The sequence below is a fragment of the Cynocephalus volans genome, chromosome 15 (assembly GCF_027409185.1).
Source record: "Cynocephalus volans isolate mCynVol1 chromosome 15, mCynVol1.pri, whole genome shotgun sequence".
In the NCBI taxonomy this organism is placed as follows: Eukaryota; Metazoa; Chordata; class Mammalia; order Dermoptera; family Cynocephalidae; genus Cynocephalus; species Cynocephalus volans.
In genome coordinates, this window is record NC_084474.1 from 78,254,799 (window position 1) to 78,278,467 (window position 23,669).

The 23,669-nt window shown below is 43.8% G+C and overlaps 1 protein-coding gene across 5 annotated transcripts in view; it reads right to left on the reverse strand.

The window, feature by feature from the left end:
* MTSS1 (MTSS I-BAR domain containing 1) overlaps positions 1-23,669 on the reverse strand; it is a 151,527-nt gene that overhangs the window by 14,260 nt on the left and 113,598 nt on the right. For 3 of the 5 annotated variants that reach the window (XM_063079374.1, XM_063079373.1, XM_063079371.1), the window contains exons 4-7: positions 18,782-18,866; positions 17,532-17,623; positions 14,221-14,295; positions 10,257-10,268 (exon numbers count right to left, since the gene is read on the reverse strand). In XM_063079374.1, the coding sequence (XP_062935444.1) occupies positions 10,257-10,268; positions 14,221-14,295; positions 17,532-17,623; positions 18,782-18,866 (264 nt within the window). The remainder of the gene's footprint in view (positions 1-10,256; positions 10,269-14,220; positions 14,296-17,531; positions 17,624-18,781; positions 18,867-23,669) is intronic. The other 2 variants (XM_063079372.1, XM_063079370.1) reach the window with 1 other exon arrangement.

The window sequence follows — 23,669 nt, forward strand, 5'->3', positions numbered from 1 at the left end:
TATTCATGAAAAGGAAAATTTCCTGGGTGACTCTTCATGACTTGCCTTCTTGACTTGAACAACCCCACAGAGCCTTCTGCCAACAAAACCCTGGGACACACAGCCAGACAGGATTCCTTCCTTTTAGAACATTCTGAGAAGGCTAAGGGACAGATGAATAAGGTATGGGCCCATGGACATTTCCAAAAATGGGCACAAGCTGGCTTTGTTGGGTCAACCTCAATCAAAGAGCCTCTGTTTGGGCAGAAGTTTCTGTCCCTGAAGACAAAGGTGGCAAAAGCATCAGCTCTCCTGGCTCTGGGGACTCATGGAGCTCCCTGGCAGTTAGTTTAACTCTCTAGTGGAGAGTCCTGAATGCCCTTCCTGTAAAACAAGGCTGGTCACAACAATTCCTACAGCCAGGTCTCTGCTGGCAAAAAACCGAAAGTGGGTCTGTGTGGAGCCTGGCCCATGTTCAGTAATCACCTGGCTACATCCACAGACGCCAGTTACGTGGAGGCAACCATTTCTAGAGTTTAAGACAAGGTGTTAATCTTTTAAACAACTCTAGAACCTGGTCAGCAAACCCTCTTTGTAAATAAAGTTCTATTAGAACACAGTCACGTCCACTCGTTTACACATTGTCTTTACCGACTCGCACCAACGGCAGAGGGGTATAGTTCCGACACAGATGCTGTGGCCCTGAGACCAAGAATATCTGGCCCTTTGCAGAAGTGTGCTGCACTAGAAGATAAATGTAGGCAAACAGGCACTGTAACCGAGGGAACAGGAACTGCAAATCTCATCTGTAGGTGGGCACGGCAGGGTGACCACATGAGAGACCAGCTCTCGAGTTTCCACACTGGGCTCCCCATGTGGGAGCTTCACCTATTACCCAAACCAGAGAAACAATTTCTAAACTCCTGCAGGGCAGGGTTTTTTCCAGCACAGCACCCAGTACGATGTCATTTGTGTATACAGCAAGTGCTTAATAAATGTCTTTAATATTTTTAAACACAGAATGTTAGCACTGGAAGGGGTCTTAGGGGTTATCCAAGCCAACTTGCTCATGTTTCAGTGGATGTCAAGGCCTAGAGAAGTCAAGGACTCACCCAAGGTCACAAAAGGAAAGGTACAGAGCCAGAATAGTGCTCACGCAGCCCAGTTCCCTCAACACTAAATAAACCCATTTTCCTTTGCCCCACTGCCTTGTAGGAAGGGGCCTGACCGGGTACCATCCCCTCTCTTAAGAATTATGTAAATAACATTAAATGAAATGTACATTTGGCTTGAAGAAAAGGGTCAGGGAAAATTGCCTTGGATGTAGGAAAATATTCCACATTTTTTTTCATAAGCAGATGAGAAATTTTAATTTGGAGCAAGAGGAAGTCAGGCTTAAAGAACATCCCAATAGAAGAGATACAGTCGTTAGATTTTAGTAAGGAAGAGTCACTTCTTAGACAGGGAAAAAGTTCTAAGTTAGCACATAATGGAAAAATTATACATAGTCAAAGAAAGATTACCCTTGAAAATGCCTTAGATGGCTAGTAAATACAGTATGCACAACTTTGTCTATACAACTGGTCAAGGGAGTACATACGTATGATGTGTACAATATATAGTATTTAAGTCCACAGGGGGAGTGTAGCCAACAACCACATGAAAGACATTTGCTGCTTGAGAAGTTTCAGCATATGTATTTGCAAGGTGACCACTCACCCACTCTCCCATTTGGTCACCATCTACCTGACTTGCTCTTTCTATGCAATCTGCAAAATAACTTGGCCAAAGGTGGGCCTTGCTAGGTGAAGCTATGTGGCTTAGGACTGGCTTTGAGGCCTCCTTCAAGTCTCTCAATATCTTCTGTGATGTTCTAATAACAAAACACGGAGGGCTGCGGACCAAGTCAGAATGTTCTGAACTTCAGTGGAGGGGGGCGGGGGGAAGCTGAGGGAGACAGCAGACTGAAATGCATACTGCTTGACCAAACCTGCTTGGACGTGCTTTAATTATGGCAGCAATTTTTAAAATAACAGCCTATGATTATAAGAAACTGGAAAAATGTATATCTTTGCTTCCTTTCACAAGTGATAAGGTATATGTCTATCTGTAATTAATAACACTGACATTAAAAATGTAACTACACAGAATAGAAAAAGAGGAAATAGAACCAAGCGTCTAATTTGGTAAATATAAATTCAAATTATTCTGTGATTGTAGCAAAGTTATTTTAAATATGTATTGTGTTAAAATTAAAGGACTTCCAAACTGCAGTATTCTAAAATAAGTATAATCTATAAAGATCGTTATAATTATAGTCATAGTGAGAACATTTCCATTCAGGATATATCATAAGCTAAAAACACAAAGTTTATTTCTTAAATCCATTAACACAACATATAATTATACTTATTAAAAAAAAAAACAAAAAACTATAGGGCCGGCCCGTGGCTCACTTGGGAGAGTGTGGTGCTGATAACACCAAGGCCACGGGTTCGGATCCCTATACAGGGATGGCCGGTTAGCTCACTTGGGAGAGCGTGGTGCTGATAACACCAAGTCAAGGGTTAAGATCCCCTTACCGGTCATCTTAAAAAAAAAAAAAAACAAAAACTATGGAAGAAATTATTTCCTGTCCCAGTTGGATGTATTGGTTTTAAGGTATACTGTATCTTATACAGCGTAGGCTCAGAGTTGTATAGGCACTGATTTAATATATGTATACAAACACCCAATTATTTCACTCCCATTGGCTATGTCAGGACTTCCCAAGCACAGGTTCTGGTCATTCTTGCTCCCACACAAACTTGACTCCATCCTCTTGCTTTACTTGCACAACCTCCACATGCACTGGGCCTCCGTGATCCTTCACATGGACAGCTGCAATGGCCCGTGATGCATCATCCCGATTGTACTCAGTCAGACCAACTTGCCCAGAGCATCCCTGAATTACTTGCAATTACCACTCCTTTTCAATAGCTCCCATGGCTCTCAAGCAAAGTCCAATGTCCTGAACATGGCCTGCCCTGCAAGACAAGCACGGGTCACCGCCCATCCTGGGCCACTCTCCCCTCTCCTTTCCATCCTCCAGGGTCTGGGCACCATCCCATCTTCACATACTCTCCTCTCCTCCCCACCTGCCTAATACCCTTTTTCCTTTAGGGAACCCCTCTTTGAACTTCTCCCCAGATTAGGATTTTCTTACTTGATCTCAGAAGTTCCTTATATTTACCCTTCACAGAAATCCCCCCAGTTCAAATTTCATCTTTCTCTCTCTAGTTATTTGATTGACACCAGTCTCTGCAACTGATGGAGAAGCCTCGTGAGGGCAGAAACTATGAATGTTTTTGTTCAGCACAGTACCTTCTCACTCAGCACACCTGCTGGGAAGATAGCAGGCATCAAATATGTGCAAATGAATGAGGCACTGCTCTAACAGCTTGACCTGCCTTTGCTCACTGGTCTCAACCATCATGCCCTTAAATGGCCTAATGCTTCAGACCTAGCAAATTCCAGGACCGCCAAGCAGCCAAAAGCAGCAGTGAGGGAATGCCTTAAATGGGCTTTCCAGACAAGATTCCTGTGCAAAGAATTGCTTTTGGCTTTTTCTGTAAAAATCTAAGTCATCTTCAGTCCTGAGAATTTTTTTTCCACTGCCAGTTTTTCCAGGTATTGATTGTATTCATGCTAGGGAATTCTGATAACAACAGCCAGGAGCCCCTTATTCCCTTCCCCTCCAGGAGAAAGCATATGATGATACTTTTTGTAGAAAATGCTCCTGGGGCAAAACACTATGAATGGGCACCATGTCGAGGGCCAAAGCAGCAACCTTAGAGGAGGAAGAAATTTTTAAAAAATTAACTGGGAGAGTTTACAAAGCTTCCTGGAATAAAATGAAGATCCCATATCAACTTCCTGACACACTTTATTTTCCTTAATCTTTGCATAAAAATTCAAGGCTGAAATTAATACCCCCTTTGACCGATAGGGAAACTGAGACTGAGGGGAGGCAAAGTGGCTTGCACAGGGCCATAGTGATCAGCACTGAGCCAGCAATGGGCACAGCTAGAATCTGACCCTAGGTGTCTCATTCAGAAGCCCACGTTCTTTGTACTTCCTGTTCACAGCAAACACAAATGCTGGGAACACACTACATGAGCTAAACATTCTTCGTTGTAACAGCCTGATCCAACAGCCAGTCAAGTGTGGTTAGCCTTGTCTGAAACCTCCCAGCCTCTTCAGGCACACTCTGCAGCCTACACGGGGAGCTTCGTGGCTGAACCAAGCCAGAAGCTGTCACAGGCAAAGAGCTTTCCAATGGAGAAGAACAGACCCAGGATACGCTGGGCCAAGACCACTCTCAAGAGCTAGCAAAACATCCAGAGTCATTTCTTTCTTAGATGGGCGCATGGGGAAACCATTAGAATCTGCTCAATGACTTCCATCTGGCCTTGACACACACACACACACACACACACACACACACACACACACACACAGACACACACACACATACACACACACACACACACACAGTTTCATTCTAAGATGCCGACTTTTTCACATTTTTACACCTCACAAATCAGCATGTGTCTTACGATCAATGGTGTGTCATAATTTAATTGGCAATTACTTTTTTAGTGGTCCAGAAACTAATAATGCATCTAATGATTGATGGCATCCTAGAGTCAATGAAATATGGGATATAAATACTGAAACAGATATGCAAGGTGACGTTAGAGATTAGGACCTGGAATGAAAATCCCCTTTCCCTACCAAAGAAGGCTATCCTTATTACCCCTGTCTACGTCATCTTCTACTCTTAATACCCGACAGCAGTTTTGGGTTGATTTCCAAAAGAAAAAATCAGAAATTAAAAGAAAGATGAATTTTATAAGACTGGACATTTTTAGCCTTAAAATTTTTTCAAACAAACAATTTTTGTTATTCTTTCAAGCTACTGTACCTCGGTTTCCCTTTACCTGTGAGATGTACGTAATGATAGTATCTAGCTCACATGGCGGATGTGAGAGCAAATGAATTAATCCACATGAAGCATGGGAATAATGCCAGGCATGTGGTGAGTGTCAGGTGCTATCAGGTGCTGCTGCCACATCTCTGGAGTTGTCCCAACACTGAGCACCTGAGCAGGGGATAGCATGCAAGGTACGGTGGATATTTTAAAAATAGAGGTTTCAGTTAGAGGTCCTCTTTGCTGTAAGAAAATGCAAAAGATCTCATAAACTTTCACTAAAGGTGAGAGTTTCATCATCAAGATTCTTCACTGGTCCCTGGGCAATCAGCTACTTATCAAAGCAAAGAGTAAGAAGAGAAAGCTCAGAGAACAAAGAGAAAACACCCCATGCTGACCTGAGGTTCGTCACCCAGAGTGCCTCAAACAGGGAATCCTCATGCCCTGAGATGCTTTCTCCTCTGTGGTTAAAGAAATGTTTTATCATCTGCCACCTGGTTGCCTGATCCAGAAATGTGCCATCCTCTCAACTCCTCCTGGTTTTACTTACATTTATCTCAGACAGCTCTTGAATCCATCTACCTCTCTCCTGCCAACATCTTCTCCCACCTGGACAACAACAGCCACTTGCTAACTGAGCTTCCAGCTGGACCATAGGCTAATCCAAATACACACTGTCACAGTGGAATTATCTAGAACAAGAAGTCTTCAAGGGCTTCAGTAGAGTCCTGAAAGTCAAGCCTTTAATGTGCTGAACAAGGCCATGATCTATACTCTTTATAATAAGCTGGTGGTATGAGTTAAATGTGTCCCCTAAATGTTCATGTACTGGAAACTTGACCCCCATTGTAACAGTGTTAAGGGGGTGGGAAATCCAATTATGGTATTTGAAAGATGGGCTTTTAAGAGGTGATTGGATTTCAAAGACCCTTGTGAATGGATTGACATGTGAATGAATTGACACACTCCCTCCTGAATGGGGTAAGGGGTTGGATAGTTTAATGGGTGATCATGGGTGTGGTTCTGATGGCTTTATAAGGACAGTGAGTGAGAGGGTTAGCTCTTGCTCAGCCCATTCTTGCCACATGACACCCTGGTTGCCACGGGACCTGTAGGGAGCTCCCACCCAGAAGAAGGCCCTCATCAGATGTGTTCCCTGGACACTGGACTTCTCATTCTCTAAAACTGACGAAATAAATTTCATTTCTTTATAAATTACCCAGTTTCAGGTATTCTGTTATAAGCAACAGAAGAAACAAACTAACACAGTTGGTAATCTTAAGCATAATGCTTTCCTGCATTCTGCGAGTCATTCTATTGAGTTATCACACTTAAGGAGGTAGGGGTCATAGGAAACCCTAAATCTGTGATTATTTATAAATACAGAGAGCCTGGGGACCCTACTTGTGGCTGGCGACTGAAGTTGGGGCAGTCTTGTGGGACTGCACTATCTCCAGGTAGTTAGTGCCAGAATTTAATTGAATTGTAGGATACTCAACTGTTGTCAGAGAATTGATGTTAGAACATAAATGCCTTCACCATTCTGGGGATGACTTGAGGGTGGAGACTACTTTTACCTCCTTAGCAGCTAACTGAGTCTAGTGCAGAGGAGGAATGTCATACCTAGTTCCTGAATGAATGAACAAACGAATGAACAAACAAATGGATGAACTTATGAATGAAGCCTGACTTGCTTCGCAGGACTCATCTGTAGTAGTCAAGGAGAATGTTTATGAATGAAAGAGATAGCACCAGATGTGAATCGATTAGTCCCATGTAAACTGTGAATGGCCGATGGGTTGCAACTCAGGACAGGCTGCTACTGCTACCCTGTCCTGCCATTCAGTCATACTCTGCTCCATCCATTTAGTGTTCTCTAGGGAGATAAAAACCATATCATGCAAGGAATTAGTATTCCAAGCAAGTTGCCCTTTTAATTCTCTGCTGTTTTGTATTTGGTTAAAATTAATACTAAGAAAGCATTCAGCCCCTTTTGTTTCCCCACATTGTCAATACCTCTGCCCTGTGCTCTGAATGCAGCCACAGGGAAGGAAGCCAGGTGCACTGCACTGTGGCAATGGTCATGCAGAGGGATACTTCATGTATTTGTTTCAGCTTGAGACCAGAGTCACAGGCGAGGCACACAATGAGCTGTGTCAGCACGAGGCTTTACCAGACGCCAGCTCTGCAAAGGAAGACGGTTCACCCCTCCGATCCTCTGTTGGATCGGTTTGGCTTGTTTTTATCTAGAATTCTCAGTTGTGAAATACAAGAAGTCTTCAAAAAGTTCACGGAAGGATTCATATTGTCTCTTAACTCAATCTTTCTACAAACTCTCAAGAAACCTTGTGCAGCTAGCGAATACACCAGCCTCTGAGGACTATGTGCTTTCATCTGAAGTGCAGCTTCCCTTTGCAGGAGCTTTCTGGGCTAAATTTAAAAGTCTTTACTGATTCAGGTCTGGGACAGCTTCCTAACTGTCTCATTAGGTATCAAAGGTAAGATTCTAGCACCCCTGCTTCCACCCAAGATGGAGGGAGTCTGGCTACCCCTTCGTTCTGCATCTCCCCAGCAGCCTTCCAGCACTGGGCGTAGCCTCGAAGAACTAGCTGGAATCATCCCATTGGCTGATCCTTGTTCTTCCTCCTCACTCCACTGACTTCCCTTCGGGGAAGAGGGCTTCTAGCACTATCCCTCTTCAAAAATTAAAGGGGGACGATCCACCGATTGCAGGTGTCAAGGTCATTCAAAGAGTGGTCTCTGCTGGTTTTATAAACACAGAACATCCAGGTGGATCCATGCATGTGCTGGATCAGGCCGGGAGTGTGTAAACCACTGTTCACAGTGGAAAGGATTCAACACAGCACAGGCTTTTTCTAAGAAAGGAAGGATGATATGGGGAGAAGTTCAGTCCACTCTGGGCTCTGATCAGAATTGAGGTCCAGTGACAAATTGTCCTGGAAGTAGATCAGGGAGGCGACTGCTGCCCAGGAAGCCAGAGGCTGACTAGTCGGGAGTCACAGTGGTTCCCTATGGCTACAGTCGACCCTTGGTGGGACCTGTAGCCCCGCCTCAAGGCTGTGCCTGGGGTGCCACACACATTGCCCCTCACAGCACCCCTCTGTGGCATTTCTACCCTTCATTGTTTCTGATGCTTCCACCTAAATGGTGACAGCCACATTTTGGTGCATGCTGTCCCTTCTGCCTTGAACCACCCCTCCCCGTTCTCCACCAGCAGACCCCAGCAGACCCCTTTCCATCCTTCTCGTTGTCACCGCTCCACCCCCAAGCTCAGCTGGCTTCCTTCCTCTCTGCCCCAATGCTATGCCTTTTGCTCATATTCATCACAGCACTGAACACGCAAGGTTGAATTAACCGGTTTGAGAGAGTCTAAGTTCTTCAAGGGAACAGTGTGTACCCTCCCGGGCTCAATACAGTTTTACTGAATCATAAATTCCTTCCATTGTGGAGGTCCCTAGCCATTGCTTATGCAGGGACCTGGAGTTCAAGGTAAATAGTTCTAACTAGACCACAGTAGAGTTTCACATACAGATGAGTACCTAAATATTTTTTCTCTCGTTAAACCAGAACTTTTTTACTATCACGAAACTTTGTTAAATTATACATTTCCAGGTACAAAAAAATGACTTAAAGCTGTTTAAAAAATTATGAGAGCTTCAAACCATACACCTTTCCTTATGTCTTTATGCCCGAGTTCACTGTTATCGATGTGTGTGTCACTGTGGCTTAGCCCTAAGAACGAGCCCCTGCAAGAGAGAAAACTAAAGGGGGCCGCAGAGATTTCTCTCTGAGAGATAAGCAAAATCTTTCAAAGTTAGAAAGCCAAGAGGCTATATGGTTTCTTCATTCATTCCAATCTTATGTCCTATCATTTCCAGCAAATAAAAATGCTCTAGTCACTCCACAGACTGACTCATGCCGGGCTCTCAGCAAAGGTTCTAGAAAACTCAAGAGTCAAGAGACTGTGTCCTCAAAAGACCACATATTGTTATGATCCCATTTACATGAAATGTCCATAATAGGCAAGTCTAGAGGCAGAAGGCAGATGAGTGGCTGTCAGGGGCGGGGGGGTTGGGGACAGAGGGAAATGGGGAGTGACTGCTTGACAGGCATGAGGTGTCTTTTGGGGACAAAGAAAATGTTCTGAAATGAGATAGTGGTGATGCTTGCACAACACTGGGAATGTACTAAAAGCCACTGAAATGTACACTTAAAAAAGGTTAAAATGATAAATTTTGTGTGATGTGAATTTTACTGCAATAAGCAAAAAAGTGTCTGTCTTACCTCCCTCCCTTACTAAAAACTGTCCAAGCTGTTTTGTGATCACAATAGTGACAACTGGAAAGATCACCATTTTTAAAGTTGGAGAACAACTAGCCCAACATCACCAAGAGGGCAAGTAGAGGCAGAACTGTGTACCCCACGAAGGCGGCCATCCAGGTCCCAGCTGTCAGAGGAGACCTGGGTGGATTCGGTTTGTTGTAGATGACAGAATCCAATTCAGAAACCTCTTAGAGCTGTTCAGTAAGACATTCAGTGAACACGTGGGCACACTCAGGCAAGATAAATCACATGGACACCTCACAGACAAACCTTCCCAAGACAGAGGGACAGCAATGAGATCCCAAAAGCGGCTTGAAGTTTTAGTAGCATGATCACCCAGAGTGAGGTTCAGCATTCAATCAAGAATCATTTTGAGTACTGAATTGGAAGATCTGATACTTTTGAAATGAAACATTTCACAAACTCTACTGAAATAAGAAATACTTTTTTTTCTATAATGAACTATTGGTTTTGAAAAGAACTATACAGTCTGGGGGTGGGGGGCAAAGTACTCTGCTGGCTTAATACAACCAAATCAGATGTGGGAATTATTTTGAGGTGTGTAGCTCTATATGTTTGGCTTGTGGTATAACTACACACATACATATATACTCAGACATATATGTATGTATAAATGTTTACTTCTTGTGGAAAGGAGGGTTTAAATCACTCTGTATTTCTTTTTTCCATGAGTCTAATACTGAATGATGATGGTAAGTTTGGAAAATGTTGAGCTAACATTTTAAATGGCCAAACATCCAAGAAAGAAAATGATTAACACACACACACACACACACACACAAAATTTTCTTAAAGTTAAGGAAAATTAAGTAGGCATAATTGATTGTTTTGAGCTGGTAGGAGAACTTGGGCAACTAGCAGAGGTCTGTACAACCATGAAAAGCCCACAGCAAGGACCACACCGTGACCAGCCACCAGAGATTCAGGATGGTAGACTTACCGAGAGCGTCCACTGGCGGGAGGGGCACACGGTGAGAAAGTGCAGGATACACAATTGACACAAAAAGGAAAATAATAAAGTCAAACTGGTATTCGAGCAGCAGCAATCTTACCTTTCTTTCACCTGTTAAAACAGTCCACGGCTTGCCACCAAATTTTATATTAGGGTGATTAAACACACATTCACCAACAGCTGCCCATCCAAGTTCCCCTTTCCTGATTTGCAAATATTCTTTCCTCCTCATCTAAACAGAAATCTTCCTAGTTAGTATCACCCCTAGAGAATACAGCCAGGGTTTTAAAAAGAGAGTTGAAGAATATATATAACCAGAAGCAGCCAATTCAGATGCTTTAGCAAGAAAATCTTTCAAGTGTAATTTATCAGAACTTGAAAAACATCTAGGGAATCCTAGGAAACAAAGTTTAGGGTGGGGTGAAACAGAAAACAGAAATTCAAAAACTTAAGAAATTATAGTATAACAGCAAATACTATGCTAGTACAGAACTCTGCAAGTCTATTCATTATGTTGATAACATTGGCTTTACAGCCTCTAGAAAAAAATGACATGTTTAACTATTTTAATGTCAGCTCCAGGGTTAACACATAATGTTCCAGTTCTCGCTCTCCAAGAAAGTCCCTGATAAAACATTTGGTAGTTACAGACTGAGACAGAAGACTTCACCATAATTAATTTTTAATTTAAATTAATAATAAAATAGGACTTAGTTAAATGACAAGTAAGGCAGTTAATTTTGTACGGTAAGGTGGCAAAAGTAGGTAAAAAACATGAACTATCTCCCACTTCTGATCCTCTCTTACTTCTCTGGTTGGGTCATGGTCAACTCCAGGACCCCAAAGGCAAGGAACCGCATCACGCAGCAGGAAGTGGGCTCACAAGATGCCATTCGGAGCTTGGGGTGACTGAGTCAGCCCCCATATGTGCCCAGCTTCCTACTGTCTCTGTCCCCTCACCTTTTGACAAGACTGGCTCTGCCCAGTGCCCTTGACCCTGTGCGCTAGACCAGGACCTCTCTGGGCACGGGGACCGTCTCTCCAGCCCCCAACTCCCTGCCTCGTGTTCACTCCTCGTAGTGTCCAACAAGCCTGAATTTAAGAAAAAATAGGCATGTTCACCAGCAAATAGGGCTACAGCAAGTCCCAAGTTGCTTTAAAAGGGTTCTGAGATAAAACCTAGCAAAAGACAAACCATTTAAAGCATTTTTGATGGAAATATTTAAATACCGTTAGATTACTAACTACCTCTCTCTATAGTAAAAGATATCACCTTTTATCACATTCTTTGCAGAGTAAGAAGGTAAATGATTTGCTCAAAAAATCTCATCCTATATGATGTGTCTGGCCACGTCAGGGATGGTGCTAAAACCAGGCTTGCATGCACAAAGGCATTTGAAATTTTGAAGAGAGTCAGAAGAATGTTTAGATCAAAGATCACAGTTTTTGAAAAAGGCATGGCAGAAAGCTGCTTTATAATCTCCTGAAAACATATTAAAAAGGAAATGATTTGGCTGTATAAATCAGATTCAGTTCTACTGGGACAAAAAAAAAAAGTATCCAAAGCTTTCATCCATCCTAGCACATGAGTATAAGTCTCAGAAGGAACACACTAACACTTTCATAAGCCAAGATTTCTGGAACCTGCCACATGGAGGTTTTCTGGCAGAAAGAGAAACTTTAACCAGACTCAAAACAACCAAAAGCCGCAAGTAACCAGATTTATTCCAGCCCTTAAACTGAGGTGTTTCTAGTCCATTCTCAGGCCATATGCCTTCTAGGAGAGCACTCCATAACAATAGTACAGTCAGAATGATGACTCTGGAACCTTCTAAAAGGCTACATTCACCCCAGAAATACTCAAATATGAGCACCTGGTTAAAAAAAAAAAATGCACTTACATATTCTAAAAAAAATTTTTTTAATCAAGGAAAGAAATACAAATTGCTTTCTGATTATACCTTGAAGGAACTAGAAAATTATTTGGAACATTCCAAGCTACTGATCTGACTGATCTGTATGCTAGAAAGGACATGGTGCCTGAGACTGCTGGATGTGTGGCTGTGCTGAAAAGACAGTTGCTTCAGAAATCCCTGGTCACAGCCTCCATTCTCTCGGCCTTCAGGCCCAAGTGCCCCAAGCAACGTCACAACTAAATGCCAATTATCCCCAAGTCCCAGGACCAGAAGCATCTCTTCCTGTTACACAGTCCAGCATCCTACGGATCCCGAATATTTCTATCCAGCCTTGATGGGAAACTCATTACCTTCCAGGCAGCCTGAGCCAGTGCTGGGCAGGCCTAATTGCCAGCAAGTTCCTTTAGTGTTGCACTGCAATCGACCTATCAGGCTTCACCCAGAAGTCCGAATTCTGCTAATTGGACAACACCAGTGACTTTGACTGACAGAAGAGAGCCGTTTCAGCCTCGATGCAGAATTTAGATAAAAGGATTATCACTGCAGCCAAGAACTTAAGGCCTCTGAAAAGAGAACTTCTGGCAGAGCTGAGGGAAAACAGCTACTTTTTTCTTACCTCACCCTTCTCACCAAACTCCCAAACCTTTTCCAAGCCTAACCATCTTCCCTGGACCCTCTCTCCAAGCCCATTAATCGCTCCTATCTGGAGGCTGCCAAACTGTCAATTAGGTGGAGTTCAGCTCTGAATTTTTACCAGCCTGCTCTCCATAGGACCTCGGATTTGATGAACTATGGTAGCAATTTTATTTACAAACATTTACCTCTCAACTTACTAAAATGTTACTGGCCACAAACCCTATTACTTGTCAAACACTAGCTCCCAGATGCCTTAATTAGACAGAATATAAATTTCAGAAGCACTGGACCAAACACATCTAGTAGAAACTGCTGGGGCCAATACTGACAGAAAATCTGACTGCAGGTGAAAATTCTGCTGCCTTTATCTCCAAATGGGTTTATGATTTTTGTGTGAATTGGGGGGACAGAACTTTTGAAACGTCAAGGCTTAAAAACTCGGTCCTGTCACCCCCCCCCCACCCCCCTCCACCATTTCATCTCTCCAAACACTTTTAATTCCAAATGAGAATTGCTTGTTTAGCAAAGAGGGAATATGGTCTGAAGCAACTCTACCTAGAAAGGTTGCTGTTCCAAATTAACGTTCAACACTTCCCACAGAGCAGCTTGATAGAAGAACCCCATATCATCAGCTGTGATGCAGCCAATTCAAAAACTTGGTATCACAAAGAATAGTCTGGAAGGAATGTCACCTTCTCCAGCTCAAGAGAAAGCCCCTGCATTTTAGGTCTTAGTAAGATGCTACAAATGCTTGCAAAGTGGATGTAGCTAGAGTTTTCTCTTCAAACTTCCAGTCTATTATGGAGAAGCAAAGGTGGATTAATGACCTGACAATGCACAGGCATGCGAGTGACGATAAAGGGAAAAGGGAGTGGGCATCGTGCAGCAGCCTGTTCTTCTTAGGGCTGAATTACCGAGTTCTGCCACCCCCCACATGGCAGAGACTGCTGGCTCCCACTGCAGCATTGCCAACATTCTCACAAGACTTAATAAAGGGTTTCGGAGATTATAGGCTGCGAAAGATGGAGGAGAAAATGACATAATTTCTTTAATAATTACTATAGAACATTTGCATAAAGCCTTTTTTTCATGATCCCAAGGCTTCCGAGAAATTTACCAGTTTCATTACAAAGCACAATAGGCATGGGAACCATCAAACTTCAAAGACAAAGGTGGGGAGGAAAGAACCCAAGCCCTACTTTGCCAGGGCCTGGGATTAGTACAGATCCTGCATGCTGAGAACCTCAGTTCAGATGCATGCTATTCGCTCCTCTGTTCTCCAGGGCCATTGCACATAAGGAAGTCTATCAATTGAACACCTTCTGTTTCAAAGACAAATCAAGCACACGTTCATTTTTTCCTCAACATAACAATATCAGTGGCAAAATTTTAAGAGTTACCTTTTTTTGCTTTCTTCTGCAGTTTCAGCGTATCAGAGGACTTCTTTTTTATCTCTTGGCGAGCTTTTTTATATTCTAAGAGAAAGCAGAATATTGAATAATTTTACCTCTTTGCTCAACAGAAACTATTTTATGAGCTGCCACTACCTTCGTCACAGCATGAACTATAACATGAAGTCAATTGCTTTATAGGAATACGATATGATACAAATCTCATTGGTGACATTTTACAACAAAGGGCAATTAATATGAAAAACAACAAAACACTACAGTCTTTCCCTATCATGTTCACTCATGCCAGCCGTAAGGAAGGACACATCATTTAAGAATATCTTAATAAAAATGAAAAAAATAATCACAATTCCTCAGCTCAAGTATCAGGAAAGTTTTTCAATATAATCTCCTTTCCCAAGGCCCAAATCCACAGTGCTTTGCTCAAAAAAGATGGAGAAGATGCTGGCCAGACATTACAATTCAGGAAAGAGGGCTTCAGACTACAGCAGGAGAAACTAGATCCCACAGGGAGAAAAATGGGGCAAGCCCGGCTGCCTTACTGTCACCATTAATCTGTGACAACAGGAACACTGAGGATGGGCAGCTCATATGCACGACACCCCCTCTCCACACCACCAGCAACCTCCACCCTTGGGCTCCACGACGATGGGGTCTTGCCTGTACAGACCACTCCATCCCCAGGGCCTAGCACAGTGCCTGGCACAGAGGGTGCTGAGGCCCATTTGCTGAAGGCATAAACAAACTGTGGCCAGAACACTTTTCCTAAAGCACAACTCTGTTCCCGTCACTTCCCTGTTCAAACTCACTCATGCTGTCCCCCAGCAACAACTAATTCCCAGACTCCTTCACACTGGCACACAAAGCCTTTGCAGGATGCACCGAGGTCTACCGTGCAGCTGGCTGCCCTTTTCTCGTCGGTCCCATCTTCCCTGACTCTGCATGATTTTCTCTCTGGCTGGACATCTCCCCCCGGCCCCAAATTCGGTGTGCTGAAACCATGCCCATCCATCAGGGTCTCCTTGAATATCACCTTTTCTAATTCCTTGACCAAACTTGTGCTCCTCTACCTCCAGCTTCTGTGGCAGTCTTTGTCTCTCATGTCACATCCTGCTTTCTGCCCTGTGGCACTCTCCTCCCTCCTGCTGTTGGCTCCCTGCAGCATCCTGGCCACCTCTGAGCACCGTGAAGTGCCAGCTACCAGAGTCGCAGGTGGCTGCTACTCGGTCCCTGCTCCCTGAGTTAATGCTGAATTGAAAAGATGAAGAAAGTGCTTTGTCACAAGGGTTGGGGGCTCTGGACCCTCACGACCTCCTGGCATCTGTCTAGAGGGAAGCCTCTCAGCATATGTACAGGGCCTAACAATGGGTCTAAGGTCACATTCAGGCCCAGGCTCTGTCTTAGTCCCTGGACGCGAACCCCTACGGAAAAAAACCAGAAGTGTTTCTCTGTGTGCACTTGGGATGGGAGAGAGGGGGGAATATTCAGTAAAAATCAAGGGAGCTTTGTTGTTTTGGACAAGCAGAGGCCCAGCAGGGCTCTTTGCGAGACCTGGTGCCTTCTCCCCACAGGCTCAAGCACAACGGTGCTTACAAAAAGCTTTACACGTCCAAGTCTGAAGTCCCTGCTATAAAATCAGCTTTGCCACACTATCAGATGGGTACATTTACTAAAGAAGTTACACAAACAAAGTTAATTGGGCCCAATATCAACTATCAACTCTTCCCACCTGAAAAAAATTTTCAATTTTTTTTTACCTAATTAAAAAAAAAAGTATAGATGGCTAAATCTAGAGAACCTACGAGAAGACAACCCATGACCTGATTAACACACAGTAGGACCGTACACCCTTTGAATCTGCCCCTCTCCCTAGCTCCAGGGAAAAAGAGAAAGGCTTTGTAGGATTATATCAAATACGTTTTTAGGAGCTCCGTTCCAGATGGGAAATGCCACCAGAGGGAGATAGTAAAGAAGGACATTCTTTTTAAAATACCTTTTAAAAGAAACACATAATTTAGAATGCCATTTTTCCCTGTTAAAGATGAATTATATCTTTTTTTTAAATTTGGGGTGGGGAAATGAAGGATTTTACATTAAGTTTTTTATACATTTGCTAAAAATTTGTCGATTATACCCATACTTCTAAATCTCAGCATAAACAAGTCATCACCATTCCTTGTTCTTTTATCAAAATGGTTCGCTGAAGTTCTGCATAAGACTGATTTCCAGTACCAATGAAGGCGCAACTAGAGGAGCCTACCCCCGTGATTAACGCATTTTAAAGGACATGCATCAAAAACCAAAATCAACTTATGTATTTATGTGGCCCCCGAGAGTTCACAGGCATGGAACACAGTGAGGACTCAATAGCTGTAAGTGCATGAATGAGGGAAGGGATGAACGATCTGAATGAATGAACACCTTCCTAGTGGCTACCGAGAGCTTCCGGGGACACGGCATAATCTTCATTACACAGCCTGAAGTAGGCAACACAGACCATCGCCCTGGTCACAGCGAGGTCTGGGGTTCAGGAGCCACAGAAAGCGTTCATATTCCATCCACATTCCCAGAGCACTGGATGAGTCTTCACCGTAGCCTTTATTTTTACTTTGCCTTGTCATAGGGTTCATTTGTCCCTATTAGTAGATACCACGCTCATCTTTCTGTAGCCCCCACCGCACCTAGCCCGTAAAAAACATCAGAATGAACAGTGAACAAGAACTGGCTGTGAAACAGCCTGCTCCTGTGTGCGGGGAACACAAAACGCTCACACTTGAAAGAGTATCAGTGCTATTTCCTCTGCAGATTACACCCCATTCCTTCTCATACCACCGAGGTCCTCGACGAATAACTAAACCAGTTCACAGACTTGTCTCACATCCCCAGGTCCCCAGGACAATACACAAGAGCATGGCCGGTTCTGGCAGGGGATCCAGGGTAAGCTCATATCATTGAAAGTCTGGTTTCTAAATGTGCTGAAATGCCTGAAGTATGAATATTTGACATTCAAACCTGCCATGTCACTTCACTTTTAACTCAGCTGACCACAGTGAATGCCACCAAGACATCAGGCTATCGGCTGCTGAGTGATGTTTCTTGCCAAATATACAGTACATGGTCCTGTAACAGGATTGCTTTGGATTTCTTATCCCCAGACACTGAAATGCCTACAGAAAAAGCAGGCACAGAGCAGGAGGCCCCTAGCTGTTTTGGTGATACCATTAAACCTGGCAGCAGCCAGCAGCATCCCACATCTCTTCCCCCAGTGCTATGAGGTGGCAGACCGCTCGCCCTGGTACCTTTTGCATGGTCTTTATCCAGCTGGTTGGCCACTTTCTTCCATTCTTCCATCTGTTCTTGAAGTGGGTTGATCAGACAGTCAATTAAAGCACTTTTATCAAAAGGGAAATAAAAAAAGGAGAAATAAAGCAGATATATTCTGTTGTCAAGATTTACATCTGGTTGTCAAAACATACCTGAATCACAATTACCTACAGGCAGCTTAACAGGCTGGCGATCACATCTAAACCCCTCAGCTTTGTAACAACCTTGTCTCAGATGCTTTTCAATGACTGTTAGAAGCTACGAATGCACCTTCCTCATTTCCTCTGTTACAGTCCTGCGCTCTTAAGGACAAGCCAAGTTGCAGAACCCTGGGCTCACCCCTAACAGAAACTTTGAGCGTGGGGGCCCAGCACTGCTCTCTTTTAAAGAGCCTGCATGGTTCTGCTGGGTATTCAGGATTATAAATCATGAATGTACACTAACTGTGCATAGCCTAGAGAAAGAAGCATGAAGAGTCTCCAGAAAATTCTGAAGCTGCACTGCCAGCTTCCGGATCACTGAGAGGTGAAGGTATCTCCAGGTGCACCCCTTCATTCTGTGTAGTCTCCCAAACAGAACGGTGTGAAACTGCTGAATTATGCTGATCTGCTCGGAAAACGTGTTCATTTTCATTTGAACATAGGTGAATCCAAATCCCCATGCTGGCCACAGCCATTTCTGCCCACTCGGGATGCCTGGAAGCCAGACAGGAAGCTGGCGGTGTGGAGGGCTCTGTGAGCCACTACTACCTTCTTGGTGGGTCCGGAGGATGCACATGGGCCTGGGGACAGGACAGCATAGCACACATCATTCTCCAATATTGGACATATTAGAGCCCCTCTTCCTAAGAGGCTCTTGCAGGGTGGTGGGGACCCAGGAGGCCTCAGCAGGACACATCAGCTTCTGACACTGATGGCAGGTGAGGAGAGACCCATGCGGGAGCACAGAGAAGATCCAAAGGGGAACACAGGCTCCTTGAGGGCAGGAATCGGGCTCTCTGGTTCTCCGCCATATCCCCAGTGCCTAGACCAGTGCATGGCACAGAGGAGATGTCCAATAAATACTTACCCAATGAATGAACAGACTCAGGGAGAATGTAGCTTGTGGGAGTTTAAATGCTGCAGGGAAATCAGCACTGCTCGGGATGAGTCAAGCCCCATATCACTACTTCCTGAACCTGAAATCAGCAAGGGCAGCCGAGATAGGGGGGAAACAAGCTCCTCACCTCGAAAACTGCCTCAGCTTGGCTTCTATGCTTCTGTGCCTCATGCACATCCTGGTGAGAGCAGATCCAATCTCTCTGGTGCCACCTGAAAAAGCAACAGAGGCAAAGTTGAGGGATAGGGGATAAATAAGAATCACTGAGATCTTTGCAGAGTTTTAAAAACGAGCCAGATTTCACCATGTTGCAAAACCCAAGCCACTGCCTTTCAAACTTCTCACCATGCACATGTGTGCACGTGTACACACACACATGTAAATATATATGTGTATGGCGACATATTTGTATATCAACAAAACTAAGGTTGCTCTTACTGTCTATAATACTCTCTTACGTTTTCTATTCTACGTGATACTTTATTTTTGTAATGCTGGTTGTGATTCAGAAATCGACTTTACAACCCATTAATGCGTCATGACCTGTAATTCGAACAACACTTTTGATGGAAGACGATCAAAGTAGTATCTGATGTTCAGGAGGAAACCGTAATTGTCCCCCCGCCCATTTTTGTCAAAATAATCCTCTTAGCATTATTTAGAACGGCGAAGACTGCTGCTCCAGCTAATTATTTCAAGACATGTCCTAGACTACAAGTAATTCAGAGAATAGCAAGGCTAAAGCAAAATGAAATAATGGAACATTTTTTTAAAAGGTTTGGGTGACACCAGCGACAGAGGTCTTCAAGCTCAGCAAATGTTGAGGGAAGTTGCAGCACAGTTTGATTTTCCCGAAATTCTTGTCATACCTTTCCCTTCAGGCACACCCTCCTCTGAGATTATTTTTGAAGTTCTCTTCCTCCCCCCTCTTGGAAACAATGCTTGAATCAGCATTGACTGGGGCGTGGGGGAGCAAACTGTAACCACAGATGGCAATTCCGCAACCAACACTAGAAGGTACAATTATAAATGTTATGAAAACACTGGCGCTTGTGAAATTGGGGGGAAAGTGTCAAACAAAGCACTATTTTTAACAGAGAGGGCCTTCAAGGGAAAGCCGCAGGAATTTATGGCAGGTTTAGCCATGTCATGTCAACAGAAAAAAATCCCCTCTCTTATTAGTACTTGTGACATTATTATGGGTTGTATTTTCCTCTCCCCTTTCTTCTAGAAAGGCCAAATGTCTGTTTCAGTACCACCTACTTTCTATTTTAGTCTGCAAAACTAACAGGTTTCTACAACGAAATAATAAATGACATGTATTATATATATTAATATTTCTATATTTTATTTTAGTCTGAAAAGAGAAGCCCTCTCGGGGTTATTTTTTCACTCCTCTAAAACAGGGTTTCTGAACCTTAAAGCTATTGACGTTCTGGGCCAGACGATTCTGTGTTGTGGGGATGCCCTGAGCCTGGCAAGACGTTTAGCAGCATTCTTGGCCTCTGCCCACTGGAAGTCAGTAACAAGCTCCCTACTCCACCCCTCCAGATTTGTGACACCCCAAGATGCCTCCAGATAGTACCAACTGTTCCCTGGGGGGCAAAATCACCCCATTATGAACCACTGCTGTAAAAGAACCTGCGTAAACTATAAATGTCACCTGAGGCTGACTTCTTAAATGACCAGATATCTTTTAACAATGTTGCCCCTTACACCTCCTGGCACTTGTATCCAGGGTCCATCTCAGCAACACCATCTACCACCCTTCATACGTCTCCACCAGGGACAGCCAGTAGAGGGTGCTGTTTTCACATGCTCTACAGGCTTTATGGGCTCTCTCCAGTTCCTTGTTTTTATTGCTTATAAGCAAGGATGAGGAATGTTTTATCTCCAGGCAAATATGTATTTTTCCTGGGCCTTCACTTGATCAAAAGTTAATAACCTGGCCACACAAGGAAACTGGTACACTCATTCATTGTTGGTAGGAGTATTCCTAAAGGAAAATTTGGTAGTGTCTATCAAGAAACGCCATAAACATATGCACACTCTTTGACCCCAGCAATTCTAATCCTAGACATTTAACCTGAGGAAATAATTAAAGATGAGAGCAAACTTTTACCTACGAAAGTAGTCATCAAATTGTTGTTTACAACATTTTAAAAAATGAAAACAAAATCCCTTTATAGGGATCTAGTTAAATAAACCACAGAACGCAGTCAGACATGGAATAGCACGCAGTCATTTAAAATGCTCTAGAACAATATTTAAGGTCACGGAAAGTTGAGCCACTTGTACAGCGCTTAGGATGTGCTAGGCATTAGCCTAATAAGTATTCTGCACGTATTAACTCACGCAATCCTTGTGACACTCCCAGTTGCACTGGCACTATTATCACCCCCATTTTATGGAGGAAAAGTGCCTCCAGTACTTTGACCATAGTTACACTGCTGGTAAGTGGGACTGAAACCCAGGGTGAATCTCCAAAGTCTACACATTTATCCACACGGCTATATGGCACTTATTATACACAAAGGGAGATAGGAAGGTGCAGAGACAGAGAAAAACAAATACCGCACTAAGCCGATAGACTATTATGGATATTAGGTCCTTACAGCTGGCTCTCAAATTTTGATTCTCAAGCTGAGAATCAAATCAATTAGAACTGTCTGACTGAGACCACAGAAACTGAGCTCCAACCTTGCCGAGCTGCTACAGAGAGCTCAGTGACACAGAGCTGCTTCAGTAATAAACCCTACCTCAATTTCCTCTCCATAGAATTAGGATGGTGGAAAGGATTGCCTCAGAGGTCAGTTCCCTCACCTCCATTTCTCTGCTCCACTATTTCTGTTACCTTCCCAGATATTTCCCATGGATCATCAGGGGTCATTTATCACCCCCAGGAAAGCCCAAAGCTTCCCAGAAACGGCCGAACTATGGTACAATGGCGAGAAGTTTCTAAACATAATGCCTGTGCTCCACCACTGTGCCTCTGCAAACAGGAAGCCTTGTAGAGAAAAGGAAATAAAGAACCACAAAGAAAGCTTCCAAACAGCAGTGTCTCTGTCCAACTGGCACGAGGGCAGGAGGCAGATGACATCCTCTGAGGACCCCAGAACCCAGCCGGTAGAATTACTGCCGACCTCAGGAACATGGGTCACCGTAAAAATAGGTCAATATGTGGATGTACTTAACAACATCTTATGCTCTCCCCCAACCCTTGATAGAACTTAAAAAAAAAAAGAAAAGAAAAGAAAAAAAATCAGCAGGTTTGAATAAGCTTTGGAGGAAACTGGCTTTAGCTATGAAGATGGAGAAGGCATCTGTAAGAGCTCCAGTTTGACAGTGAGAATATTTATGGAATCAAATGGCTGGTTGAGGCAACTTAACAGCTTGTAAGTGAGGACAAGATCCTACTATTTCAGCATTTCTGGCACCCAGCACTGGTGATGAATGAGGGAAACACCACTTTCCATTTTGAGAGTAAATCACCACTCTGGCCATACCTGGAGGTGAGACCAGGAGCTGGGTTTGTCTTTTGTTCATAAATATGGTGTGCGCATAGAAGGTATACAAATAACAGATTCCAAATAAATACAGGATACTTAATTTTAGAAAATGTCTATATTGATTCAAGATCAGCCTAGAAAAATGATGGTGTATTAGTTTTCTATTGCTGTTATAATAAATAACCACAAATTTAGTGGCTTAAAGCAACACAAATTTCTTATCTTACAGTTCTGGTAGTGAAAAATCCAAAATCAGTTTCACTGGGCTAAAATCGAGGTGTCAGCAGGGCCATGCTCCCTGGAAACTCTAGAAGAGAATCTGTTTCCTTGCCTCTTCCAGCTTCTAGAGGCTGCCCATATTCCTTGGCTCACAGCCCCTTCTCTCCATCTTCAAAGCCAGATGTGTTGCATCTTCTCTGACCTCTGCCTCTCTCCTTATATCTTCTCTGACTCTGATTCTCCTGCCCCCTTCTTATAAGAACCCTTGTGGTTATACTGGACCCACCTGGATCACACAGGATAACCTCCGTGTCTCAAAGTCCTTAACTGAATCACAGCCACACAGTCCCCTTTTGCCACGCACAGTAACATAGTCACAGGTTCTGGGAATTAGGACGTGGACATCTTTCGGGAGCCATTATTCTGCCTACCAAAGATGGGTAAGAGTTGTGGACTTGGAGAGTCGAGGGGCACTGTACTTGACTTTCCTGCATCCATTTATCCTAGATGGTTAGTCTGGGGCCATGATACTAATTCCAGCCCCTTTGGCAGTGGCTGGTTCAGGTATGAGACAGACACAGGAGAAGGCTGCTGGGGAGGCCTCCGGAAAAGCTTCCTGATCTTAAGAGAGAAACACACCAAACAGACCCACAGGATGTGAACAAGGCAGCACCAGCTGCTGCACCAGCCATCTTCATGGCCACGGGGCACCTGCCTTGGGATGAGGCTGGTCCTCTGGACAGAAGACAGAGCCAGAGTCCCAGGAACCTCTCTTAGCCGCCACCCTGAACCTACTCTCCCCCTGGGCCTGGGGCTCCTATTTTGCAAGAGCACACATTTCCTTACTTTTAAAGCCACTTTGGTTTGGTTCTGTTTCTTGCCAGTTGAAGGAGAGGGAAGGGAGCAACAGCCTCGTGTGCCTCCTCCCAGAATGAGGAATCACCTCGCTCCTAGAAGAAATGTCAGTCAGCCACTCGATGCTGCTGCTGAGAGACACGCAAATGCTTTATGGCAAAAATCTTCATTCTTTTCAATGTGGTACATGTAAGAACTTTCTCCCATAACAAGCAAAGGTTTTAATCACAAAAGTAGCACAAAATCAGCCAATGTGCTAAACAGGATGGATGATCTGCAAAGGAGATAGTATGTGGAAAGCAAGAAGTAAAAAATATAGGGGCTGGCCTATGAGAGCACGAATGCTGGGCATGACATGATGCGTTGCGCACGACATGATACGCTGTGTACATAAAGACACTTAAGAATTCCACTAGCATTTACTGAGTATTG